Raw genomic sequence first — 13473 nt, forward strand, 5'->3', positions numbered from 1 at the left:
TTTCAGTAGTTTACACTATGCAAAAGCGCGAGTGCTGAGTGATCCCTGATTTGCCTCCAAGCAGAGTTTTTGTCGGAAACCAACGAAAAACTGTTGGTGACTGAAAAACTGGCCCAAAATCATGTTTCCCTCCTCAGACCACTGGCTGTAGGTCAACACTCACTTCTGCTGATCAGAAGCCTCCTGCAAGAATTGTTGTCTATTATAACCCTCACCGAGACAAGGTTGTGTGAGGGGTCATAATGTTTTGGCTTGACATGCATTCAGCTGTGTGTGTGTGTGTGTGTGTGTGTGTGTATGTGTGTGTGTCTGTGTGTGTTAAATCTGCAGCTAAGTAACTCCGTGGATCGCTACATCAACAACTTCCAGGTGGTGGACAACCTGAGTGATAGAGGATCTCTCATCATTCACCTGTTTAAGGTAAAAATGTACAGTACATATGATGTAAAATACCATATATAATTTGTGGTTTCTGAGGCTGATAACGCTAATAAATGTATCCTGGGGTGGTCCTGATGAGAGCTAGTTTCATATTGTTTTGGTGGTCTTTGTGACTACTTTCAAAGTTCTTAAAATTGTTCAGACTGACTGACCTTCACTTCTTAAAACATTTTATGTTTGCTGAGTTGTGTATTTCCTGCCATAATATGGATTAGAACAGTACTCAAATAAGGCTATTCACTGTATACCACCAACTCTACCTCTTCACAACTTTACAACTCAATCTCAATCACATTATGAGGCAAGCTATTCAAGTAATTAACTCTTGAGGACTTCAGCACAGCTGTTAACTGAAAGCCTGAATGACCCTACCTCATAAAACTGACTGAGAAAATCCAGCCAAGATATACAAAGATGTCATATAAGCAAGAGGTGCTACTTAAAAGAGTCTACAAATATAAAACATATTCTAGTTTAACACTTTTTTGTTTAATAAATAATTCCATAATAATTCCAGTAGTTTTTCTTCATAGTTTGAAAAAAAAAACAACATCTAGGCATTTGAACAATACAGATATACAAGGGTAATACAGATAAACTCCTCCCGTCAGGGACGGGGTGCTGCTGCTGACTGAGTTTAACCCAGTCACACCACATGGACATTATTCAACTACTTAATTATTATTTACATTAACACTTCCCCAACCTCACTTACTTACATTCAAGTACACTTTACTTGGGTATTCACATATTCACATTCTCTTTTTAGAACTATATTTGTTACAGATGCATATTTATATTATATTTATCTGTCACATCAGTCACTTTCATAATCAATGTCATTGCACATTGCACTTTGCTCTGTTAATTATTTAATTCTTTAAGGACCATTGGCAACATCTACTGCACTGCTCTGTTTACAGATATATATTTACCTTGTATAGAAAGTTTTTTTTATAGCTTTATATATTTTCTATTCTTCTTTTTTTTAATTTATGTTTGAATATGTTTCTTATTGTGTTGTGTTGTTGCTGGATGCCTAAATTTCTAAATTTCCTTCGGATGAATAAAGTATCTATCTATCTATCTACAACATTATTTTATTTAAATCATGAATAAATGTACTTAATACAAATGTAGTTTTCTTGTGATTAAATATAGATATTTACCCCATTGTTGGAAATAACCTCAATTTGATTTTTCATAGATCTTATAGATGTCGACCAGTGTATGTTAATGTGTGTCTACAGGTTTCCAGCAGAGAGGCAGACATCCTCACCTTCAGACTGCAGCAGAAGTTTAAAGTGGGACTTCTACAGCCTTCTACAGTCACAGCGTACCAGTATTACAACAAAGGTACATGTACAGCACTGCAGCTTAAACATATTACATTAAGACCTGCTACACATTCCAAAAAAAGTTGGGACAGTAAAGTAATCAAGTGATGACGTGTTTCAGGCGTTACTCAAGGATTCAAGAAATCATGGAGACTTTATTGTAATTCGCATCACATGTGGTACATGAGGTGGAATGAAATTGGAATATCAATGTCCAGTTCCACCCAAAAGAGCAATTGTTATGTAAAAAAAACTATAAAATAAGAATAAAATAGATAAGATAATACACATCCACTCCACTTAAAGACCACTTAAAAATGATGTGTTTATTTGATTTTACCAAATTTAAAACCTCTGGAATATAATCAAGAGGAAGATGGATGATCAGAAGCCATCAAACCAAACTGAACTGTTTGAATTTTTGCACCAGGAGTAAAGGCATAAAGTTATCCAAAAGCAGTGTGTAAGACTGGTGGAGAGGAACATGCCAAGATGTATGAAAATTGTCTTTAAAAACCAGGGTTATTCCACCAAATATTTATTTCTGAACTCTTAAAACTTTATGAATATGAACTTTTTTCTTTGCATTATCTGAGGTCTAAAAGCTCTGCCTCTTTTATTGTTATTTAAGTGATTTCTAATTTTCTGCAAATAAATTCTCTAAATGACAATATTTTTATTTGGAATTTGGGAGAAATGTTGTCTGTAGTTTATAGAATAAAACAACAATGTTCATTTTACTCAAACATAAACCTATAAATAGCAAATATAAGATTAAATAGTGAAAGAAATCCAATGTGTACTTCAGGGTACTGTGTGTATAAACAGGGTTTTGAGCAAACTACCTGTGCACCTTTGAAGTTCTCAGTGCCTCGTTTTAAATGTCAGGACCCTCTTAATTCTACCAATGAAGTGTGGAGCTACTTTGAGATTTTTTTGCATGGGCAGCACTAAGCCCCTATCATTGGGAGCATCGGCTAAAAGTTCTGACTATCAGAATGCGGAGGTGGGCTTTTCGTCAAAGGTTCAGTCTAATTCAATTCATAAAGAAATTAAAGTCAATGTGAGAAACACATCGCATGTTTCATTCAGGCAAAACGTTTTTTCTGATTTGCAGATGTATATTACCGAGCCATTGCACCAATTACCACTTAGCACTCAGTGAACACCATGGGCCCTGTTTTAGCGATATATAGGCGAGATGTCAATTGTGCACCTTGCAGCTTGATTTAGGGCATGTCAGTGGCTGCGTCCAGAAATTTTTTCTACTCCTCCATGCCTACTCCTCCTTTACTACTCCTCCTCTCCTACCCCAGAAGAAGATGGAGGAATCGAGGATAGGAGAGGAGGAGGAGGAATCACAACGCTCACTTTCAGCACATGTTTCAGAACATTACTATCACACACAGCTAAATATTTAGATATTCCAATGAAATCCTGTTTACTCCCAGCCGCATTTTTGGCCGCATCTCTGGCCAGTGACTCTGGCAGCCCTGTCTGACCTCAGCCTTATGAGGGATTCAGTTTCCTCATCAGTCCCTAAGTTAAAATAAATAAGTAAATAAATGAATTAATTAAAATTATATATATATATATATATATATATATATATATATATATATATATATATATATATATATATATATATTATAAATAATATATGTATTCATATGTATAACATATTACACATAGGGTCATAAATATAGTTTTACTGAGCATACAGTTTATCTAAACTATAAATTATATTACTGCTTTACTGGCTGTTTAATTAGATAAGGAACCTAGTTAATTAATATGTTTATGACGTATATTTGTGCGTTGTCTTCCCCATTTCCGCGTGCTCTGTGGGCGTGGATGCAGTGATGTCATTGGAAAATCTTTAAAAGTCTTCCGGAGTAGGATACACTGATGTAACCTCCGTTGGAAGCCTCTTCGTGGAGGATTTTAAGCGGCTTCTTTCGTCTCCTACGGTATTCGGACAGGCGGCAAGATGGCGTCACGAAATCAGTTTCCGGGTCACGGAGGAGAGGAGGAGGATCAGTAGGAAAAAGGAGACACTTTTGGGGTTTCTGGACGCAGCCAGTGTGTCTTTGGTATTGTAAGGGTGTGAAAAATACATTTTGTGCAGCTTGAAATGTGCAAAAGACATGTACTAATGGTCTTGGGGTGTCCAGATCAGTTTATGAGTTTGGAAAGTTTTCTCCCTCTGTTTGGTTTGATTTCATACAGACATAAACTTAAACGCACCAAAATGTGCACCAATTAATCACACAAGCACATCGTCTCCTCTGCTTGGTAGAGCTGTCTGGTGCGGGAGCAAGAAAGTAAATAAAGTGAGAATATTCTGTGTTCCAGCACGTGTATCTGTGTAAAATTGTAAACTTGTAATTGTAAAATTGACTGACTGCAAGTGCATGGAACCGTACAGAGACTTCTTATCAGCAGTTAAGCTAGGTATCTGGGTCGGATCGAGACTGGATCACATTCTCACCACAAGTGAACCGCTCCAAAATTCGTTTGGGACCGGACCGAGACCACCTCCACTAGCATTTGTTTTGATCCGCACCCGAGTGCGATTACTGTTTTCACACCTGCTCAAAGGAACTGCACTAAAGTTACAAATGAACAAGTCTGTTTTAACCGGACCAAATAGTGCTGGTGTGAAAACACACTTTATTAATCATGGATGTGTTTTGGGCATAATGTGAAATAAAACAATCAGCATGTTAGTTATCCTTTAAGAGGCAGGTGAGCTCTGACTTTGGCGCATTCGTATCATAACAGCGTGGTGCATTGCACGTCTCAGCAGAGGATACTGACCTGTGTGCTCACGCGGTGAAGGTATGGCAGCAGCTCATTTAAGGAAACAGCAATGTTATTTAATTCTTTAATCAGTTTATTGTTGAGGTAAAAGTCAGGTTTGCATGATGCAGTGCATCCATTTGTGTGTGTGTATAACTAGTACTGCATGTGTGCGAAATGGTTAGGTGCTGGTGAAGGAAAAAGTAGTATGAACTGTTTGTGTGTGTGTGTGTGTGTGTGTGTGTGTGTGTGTGTGTTTTGTGACAGATAAAAGATGCAGCGTGTTCTACTCCCCTCCAGAAGACAAAGAGCAGCTCAGTCATATCTGCAAAGATAACACTTGCCGCTGCACTCAGGGTAAGAACACTGTCTGTATGCATTTAGACTCGTTCACCTGTAATTCCATTTGGTTTAAGACACTAAATTCAGGCTATGAATTTTTGAACAGCAACAATAGATTATTATTGCATTAATTGTTGGGGAATATCAGCCATTTTGCCGATAGAAAAGCGAGCTTGTCAAAGCAATATGAAAATGAAATGAAAAATATAATGTTCTTTGCTGTCAGAGGTCAGACTCTTCTGATCTCAACCCCACTGAGGCAGAAACACATTTCCCTCTGCTCCTCTCTGTACAGGTGATTGCTGTGTTCCTCCGTGGTGTCCTCCCATGAACTCTATTCTTGTTTAATGTTTTCCTTATTGTAGATTTGTCAACACAAATGTTAGCATGTGCCAGAGATTTCTGTAAGTCTTTAGCTGACACTCTAGGATTCTTCCTCACCTCATTGATCATTCTGCACTGGGCTCTTGCAGTCATCTTTACAGGACGACCACGTCTAGGGAGAGTTTTATAGATACCTTTGTAACCCTTTCCAGCTTCATGCAAGATGAAAAATAAAAAAATATAATGTTCTTTGCTAGCAGAGGTCAGACTCTTCAGATCTCAACCCCACTGAGGCAGAAACACATTTCCCTCTCCTCCTCTTTGTACAGGTGATTGCTGTGTCGTTAAGGCTGTGGGCGAGTCTTCATCAGTGAGTGATCGGGAGAAAGTTGTCTGCACTGGAATTCACCACGGTAAGTGTGACCGCTGAGCACATTATCTGAAAGAGTGTCAGTGCTTCTGTAACCTGCTGTCTCTCCTCCAGTGTTCAAGGTCAGAGTGCTGAGCGTCAACACCAGCCAGTACGACAGATACGAGATGGAGATCCTGCAGGTCATAAAGGAGGGTAAGGGCCTGTCTGTGTTCATCACACTCACAGAATATATAGATATATAGAATTATTTCACGATCAGAAGCCTTCATTGGTGACTGGACACGAGTACTACAAATACATTTAATATTTTAGTATTTAGTTACTAATAAAAAATCACAAATATGTATAAAATATGGCAAAATTAATACAATTCTTTACTAATTTTACCAATATATTTTAATTTCTTAAAAATACTAGCTTGTTATTTTATATGAATGTTATTTCAGAATTATTATAATTGTATATATTGTATTACAAAATGCTGTAAAAAATATTTATAAATGTATCATTACTTGGATTTCTGCATAAATTGGTCTTAACCCTTGTGTGGTGTTCGGGTCTGTGGGACCCGTTTTCATTTTTCATCAAATGATACTAAAAAGATATTTTTTCTAACTCAATCTCATTGGCATTGGCTCATTTTTTGTGGAAAACATATATCAAAACACATTTTCGATAAGCACACACTGTACACCCCCCCCCCTCCCCCTTTAACCATTTATATTACATACAGTATGTTTGGCCAAGGGCTAATAACTAAACAACTGAATAACTGAAACTAAACAAATTTTCTACTCATATCTTGAGTTTAATTCATTTTCTTTTACATTTTATTAAAAAACTAATAAAAAAAGAGTAGCACTTTTTGAAAGAAATGTAACATAAGAAAGGTAAAGGGCAAATATTAACCATGTAAGCTGTTTATATTGCTTGCAATTTAGGTGAAGCAAGCATGTGTAAAGCATTTTAATGTAGAATTGCTTAATTTTGCTGAATTAAATACAAGTAACAAAGTAAACGAGTAACAAAAATATGAACACCACACAAGGGTTAAATGGGTTCTGATCTTCATCTAAATCACAACAATAGACAGACAGTCTGCTTAAACTAATAACAAACAAATATATATATATATATATATATATATATATATATATATATATATATATATATATATATATATATATATATATATATATGTTTGCATGGTTTTATTGAACACAACATGTTAACATTCACAGTGAGGGGGTGGGAGGTATGTGAACCTTTGGATTTAATAACTGGTTGATCCTCCTTTGGCAGCAAAAACTTTAACCAAACATTTCCTGTAGTTGCAGATCAGACCTGCACAATAGTCAGGAGGAATTTTGGAGCATTCCTCTTCACTAAACTGTTTTAGTTTAGCAATATTCTTGGGATATCTGGTGTGACTCGCTCTCTTGAGGTCGTGCCACAGCATCTCAATTGGTCTGAGGTCAGGACTCTCTTGAAGGCATTTTATTTTCATCTGTTTGGTTGTTGATATACTTCTATGTTTTGGGTCGTTGTCCTGTTGCATCATCCATCCTCTGTTGAGCTTCAGTTGGTGGACAGATGTTCTTATGTTTTCCTGCAAAATGTCTTGGTAAACTTGGGAATTAATTTTTCCGTTGATGACAGAAATCCGTCCAGAACCTGAGGCAGAAAAGCAGCCCCAAACCATGATGCTCTCTCCACCATGTTTCACAGTTGGGATGAGGTTTTGATGATGGTGTGCTGTGCCTTTTTTCTCCACACATAGCGTTGCGTGTTCTTTCCAAACAACCCAATTTTGGTTTCATCTGTCCACAGTATATTTAGCCAGTAGTGCTGTGGAACACCCAGGTGCTCGTGCAAAATGTGTAGCAATGTTTTTTTTTGACAGCAGTGGCTTCCTCTGTAGTGTCAGACATTGTTTTATGTTTTCCTTATTGTACGTTTGTCAACACAAATGTTATCAAAAGCATGTGCCAGAGATTTCTGTAAGTCTTTAGCTGACACTCTAGGATTCTTCCTCACCTCATTGATCATTCTGTGCTGTGCTCTTGCAGCCATCTTTACAGGATGACCATGCCTAGGTAGAGTAGCAACAGTGCTGAACTTTCTCCATTTGTAGAACGTCTGTCTTACCGTGGACACGTGAACATCAAAGCTTTTATAGATACTTTTGTTACCCTTTCCTGCTTCATGCAAGTCAACAATTCTTGAACGCAGGTCTTCTGAGCGCTTGATCTTTTGTGCGAGGCATGATTCACATCAAGCAATGCTTCTTAAAAACAGCAAACTCAATACTGGTGTGTGTTTTTTTTTATAGGGCAGGGCAGCTTTAACCAACACATCCAATCTCATCACATCCTGGCTCCAATTAGCTCTTAGAAAAGTCATTAGCCTAGGAGTTCACATACTTTTTCCATCCTAAACTGTAAATGTTAACATGTTGTGTTCAATAAAACCATGCAAACATATCATTTTTTGTCTGGTTTAAGCAGACTGTGTTTGTCTATTGTTGTGATTTAGATGAATATTAGAACACATTTAATGACCAATTTAAGCAGAAATCTAAGTAATCCCAAAGGGTTCACATACTTTTTCTTGCAACTATAATAATAATATATGAATATATGATTATTTAATAAACAATAATCATGCTATATCTAAACCACAATTTATTCAGTTTTTTGGAGTGTATATGTCTATGTGAATATGTGTGTTTGCGTGTGTGTGTGTGTGTGCAGGTACCGAGGTTGGCCTGAAGCAGCAGGACACTAGAGTTTTTCTATCTCACGCTGGCTGCAGGGAGGGGCTTAACCTGCTGCAGGGGCAGGACTATCTCATCATAGGCCCGCCCTCTGATATATGGCACGCAGGCAGCAGCTCCAGCGGGTAACATCACACATCACATCTGTTCTATAAAACCCTGTGTTTAATGGTTTATACTCGATTCATCACATCTGCACATCACGTCACACTCCAGGACATAGCAGACCTGATCTGTGGCAGAGACTCAAGAGAACTCGAGAGAAACGTTCTTAAATATATTTGGACTGTATCATAATGCATTTATTTTCAATAGGCATAGGTGCGACCGAAACAGGCAGCCTATATGAGATGCTGTTTTAATATGTTTGTGTAATTTCGCTATTGGTGGAATGTGGTAACTGGTTACAGTGGCTTGCGAAAAGTTAAATTTTCTTTTGTATGCACTTTGTTCCACATGTGAGCTGTGTTCCCAGCATGTCTTCTGGCAAACTGGACTTTTTATGGCTTTACTCTTGCCACTCTTCCACATTTGTGCAGTGCAGGACTGATAGTTGTCCTGTGGACAGATTCCCCCACCTGAGCTGTGCATCTCTGCATTTCATCCAGAGTCACCATGAACCTCTTAGCTACATCTCTGATCAGTGCTCTTCTTGTTCGTCCTGTAAGTTTAGGTGGACGGCCTTGTCTTGGTAGGTTTACAGTTGTGCCATACACTTTGCATTTCCGGATAATAGATTGAACAGTGCTCAGTGAGATGTTCAAAGCTTGGAAAATCTTTATTATGGCCTAAGCCTGCTTTGATCTTCTCCATATTCTTATTCCTGACATGTCTGGTGTGTTCTTTGGACTTCATGATGCTGTTTACGCCCCCAATGTTCTCTTAACCAAATTCTGAGGCCGCCACGGAGCAGCTGTATTTGTACTGAGATTAGATTACACACAGGTGGAATTTTTGTTTTAGTATTTAGCAGTTATCTGGCAATTGTTTGCACTCAGACAAAATACTGACTCAGACTGAATACTTTTGCACAACACACTTTTCAGTTTTGTTTTGTAATTGTTGAATCAGGTATAATTTACTTTTTACTTAACAGCTGTATACCACTTTGTGTTGGTTTTTCACATTAAATTCCAATAAAATATATTTATGTTTGTGGTTGTAATGTGACAAAATATGGAAAAGGTCAAGGGGTATGAATACTTTTGCAAGCCACTGTAGAGCGGTGAGGTCTTATCCAATCAGTTCAAATAAACACAGCTGGACTCCAATAAAGTAGTAGAGCCATCTAAAGCAGGATCAGAAGAAATGGACAGCATGTGAGTTAAATATAAGTGTCACAGCAGTTCTTATGTATTCTGAATTCTTATGACCGTGCCATATTTCAGTTTTTCTTTTTTAATAAATTTGCACAATTTTCTACATTTCTGGTTTATTTCTGTGCAGATGGGGTGCTGAGTGCACATTAATGAGAAATAAAAATGAAACAAAGAGTAAAACATTAAAAGGGGTCTGAATACTTTCCATACCTACTGTAGGTGTGTTGTCATACTGCCAGACTGTCTTTTTAGGTGTTGTGCCAAATCCTGTCTCCCTGCCAAAATCAGACTCCCTCTTAATGCAGTTCATATAAATAATTAAAAGACCAATATGATCTACAATAGATTACACATCTTAGATCAGGGGTTTCCAAACTTTTTTTGTTGGGGGCCAGAAGGAGAAATATATTTGAAGTCACGGGCCACAGACTCTGTAATAAAACAAATAATAAAATATACCACTTTAAATAATACTTTTTTTCCTTATTATTTCATTTACACACCATTTTACTTGACTAACTATCTTTATCTTTGACAGTGTTGTGTAAACTAAGATTTTTCAAATTGATGTTTAATTTCACGATGTCTCTTAATATAAAACTCCTTAATTACGGCAACTTTTAGACTCTTTGGCCCGTTTTTCTGCGCTAGAAATGCGCACCCTCTCCGCTTTTAGACTCTTTTGCCCCGTTTTTCTGCTCTAGAAATGCGCACCCTCTCCACTTTTAGACTCTTTTCCCCCTTTTTTCTGCGCTAGAAATGCGCACCCTCTCCGCTTTTAGACTGTTTTGCCCCGTTTTTCTGTGCTAGAAATGCACACCCTCTCCGCTTTTAGACTCTTTTGCCCTGTTTTTCTGCGCTAGAAATGCGCACCCTCTCCGACTCTTTGGCCCTTTTCTGACACCTAGCGTTCAAACTTTGAATCTCATATTATAAAAACCTGCTTAACAGCGGGCCAACTTTCATTCTATTTCTAAAATACCTCGCGGGCCGCTCCAAAAAAGGAAACGGGCCACAAATGGCCCGCGGGCCGTAGTTTGGACACCCCTGCTTCAGATGAAGCCCTCGACTGTAACTGCTTAAACTGTATCTAAACTAAAGCCAGTGCTATCCTAGCATGCTAACGTGTTTGCTCTCTCCCCGGCAGGTACACATACATTCTGAGTAAGAGCACATGGATGGAGCACTGGCCGTCCTCCGAGGACTGCGTGAATCAGGCTGCTGTGAAGAGCAAATGTCAGGAGCTGGAGACGTTTACCAGCAAATTTCTGAAAACCGGCTGCCAGAACTGAGAACTAACAAATAAGGAGTTTTAGAGTAGTATAACTCTTTCACAGATTGTTTTGAAGATGTTTATCTGCTTAGTTATAACAATGTTCAAACACTATATAATTTTTCCAAAAAATGACACAAACTCCTAAGCGCTAATAAAGTGAATGTAATAAACTTGTTGGATCATTATCATTGCTATCATCAGCACCAGTCTGTGTGGTTTTCATGGGCGTAGCTAGCCCTTTTTTGTAAAACATGTCCCAGCACCACTAAAAGTGAACACAAAAACTTGTGTTTTTGTCGTAATTTTTTAAACATAAGTTTGTCTCCGATAAGAACAGTCTGCTGTCCACAGGACGCCTGCTGTGCAAATGGTATGGTCCACTTTTTCTCCGCTCTGCCATGTGCTGAGCGTGCATGCTCAATCAAACAGAACTATCTATACTGTCATTATCTTACGCTTATTTAATTTAACAGGGTGATAATCAGCCACTGTCCAGTGTTTAAACTGGATTAAGATAAGCTAACTGAAAGAATAAATGATGGGATTTCATTGCCCAGAATGAAAAGATTTCCTGGTTTTGAGTAGCTTTCTGCTTTTAAATTAGACCAGAAAACAGAGAAAACAACAGGTTTATCTTCTTCTCTGCTGAAAAAGGTTTAAATTAAAAGTAACACATCTTTATTTCTTCGTTTATTTTATTTTCTACATTGCAGATCAAATAATAAAGACATGAAAACAATTAAGGGACATATTTGGAATAACGTAGTAAAAAATAAATAAATTAAAAAAATGTTTGTCCTTCACAATACCCTGAAACTGAGATGGTGATTTGAGGTGATTTGGGATGAGTTGGAGCTTCACAGCGTGAAGGAAAAGCAGCAGCTATTGTTCAGCACCTCCAGGAACTCCTTCCTTCAAGACTCTGAGAAAACTATTCCAGGTGACTCTCCCTCATGAAGACCCTGAGATTAAAATACTAAGTGTGCAGATCTGAACTCAAAGATAAATGTGCTACTTAGAACAATCTAAATGATAAAACATATTTAGATTTTAACAATTTTTGTTTGCAGAATATTTCAGCATGTGTTCCTGTATAACTTTAATATCTTCAATATTACATTTGCAATATAAAATCATAAAAATATAAGAAAACACACTGAGGTATGTCCAAACTTTTGACTGGTAGTGTAATACTCTTTGTGTCTGATTTGAATCTAAATGATCATATATGGTGCATCCTGATTGGCTGCTATGTTTGTTTGACGCTAGTCCTTTGTGCTAATAGGCTGCAAGCTCTGTCTATCTCAGTGTAAATAGGACTAGAGCTGTTTAACACCCTGAGCTTATCATCATTATTGTGGAAACCATATCAGAGATCAGTTTCATCGCCCAGAACTAAACACCGGAACGTGTTCTACATTAGGCTATAAGGGGATTTTTGCTAATGACTGTACAGAAGCCTACAGAGGCCTGGAAATCCACCTATACACACACTCACACTCAGAGATCTAAATAAAGCTTCCTACAATAGCAGTGCTTGCCATCACGTCTGCCCGGCTCAATTAGATTGGGAACACACGCCCAGCGCTGCCGGTTCGTGTGGTTTTATGTGATTATTTAAACAGATTAAAGATTAAGGAGCGTTCCGACGGGCGCTGTGTTTACATGCCGCGGGGTGTTGACATTAGCCAGGTCAGTTTGCAGCACAGCTCAGACTCAGTTTATAGCAAAACACTCACTCTCTCAGCGCCAGGGCAAGTCCTCTGCCCAGTAAGGATCCAGTCTGCTACTGGATTTATTTATGGAGTATGGCTAAGCATGTTAGTGTATGAGCCCTTATTGAGGTTTGCCCCCTGGATGAGGTTTTGCAGAACAGAAGCTGGAGCTGTCTTACTTTAAACAACTGCTATAAACAGATCTGCAGCGTGGCACCTCGCCATATCTAGTGTGTTTCTTAAGTTCTGCCCTGGAGCTGTGAGGCTAATTGCTAAAGAGTATGTCTAATAAATGCGTATCTACATCAGTTAGCATCATGCTAACTGTACACCTAATGTTTTCTACCTTCCGCTTTCTGCCTTTTACTGTAGTTCAGGGGTGTCCAAACTTTTTTTGTTGGGGGCCAGAAGGAGAAATATATTTGAAGTCACGGGCCACAATCTGTAATAAAACAAATAATGAAATATACCACTTTAAATAATACTTTTTTCCTGATTATTTCATTTACACACCATTTATCTTTGACAGTGTTGTGTAAACTAAGATTTTTCAAATTGATGTTTAATTTCATGATGTCTCTTAATATAAAACTACTTAACTACGGCAACTTTTAGACTCTTTGGCCCGTTTTTCTGCGCTAGAAATGCGCACCCTCTCCGCTTTTAGACTCTTTTGCCCCGTGGTAGGCAGCCAAATCAAAGCCCCCAAAGAAATTTCCTCTCCACAGAAACATCCAATCAGTTTGCTGGGGAGTTTTAAAACGTATC

General features: G+C 38.0%; 1 protein-coding gene across 1 annotated transcript in view; it reads left to right on the plus strand.

Moving 5' to 3' along the window:
* c3b.1 (complement component c3b, tandem duplicate 1) overlaps window positions 1-11165 on the plus strand; it is a 51018-nt gene extending 39853 nt beyond the window's left edge. The window contains exons 36-42 of the mRNA XM_049471098.1: window positions 331-420; window positions 1692-1797; window positions 4848-4937; window positions 5576-5659; window positions 5731-5811; window positions 8373-8520; window positions 10862-11165. Of these exons, the coding sequence (XP_049327055.1) occupies window positions 331-420; window positions 1692-1797; window positions 4848-4937; window positions 5576-5659; window positions 5731-5811; window positions 8373-8520; window positions 10862-11006 (744 nt within the window). The 3' untranslated portion in view covers window positions 11007-11165. The remainder of the gene's footprint in view (window positions 1-330; window positions 421-1691; window positions 1798-4847; window positions 4938-5575; window positions 5660-5730; window positions 5812-8372; window positions 8521-10861) is intronic.
* The last annotated feature ends 2308 nt before the right edge of the window (window positions 11166-13473 follow it).

This window comes from Astyanax mexicanus, chromosome 23 (genome assembly GCF_023375975.1).
Source record: "Astyanax mexicanus isolate ESR-SI-001 chromosome 23, AstMex3_surface, whole genome shotgun sequence".
In the NCBI taxonomy this organism is placed as follows: Eukaryota; Metazoa; Chordata; class Actinopteri; order Characiformes; family Acestrorhamphidae; genus Astyanax; species Astyanax mexicanus.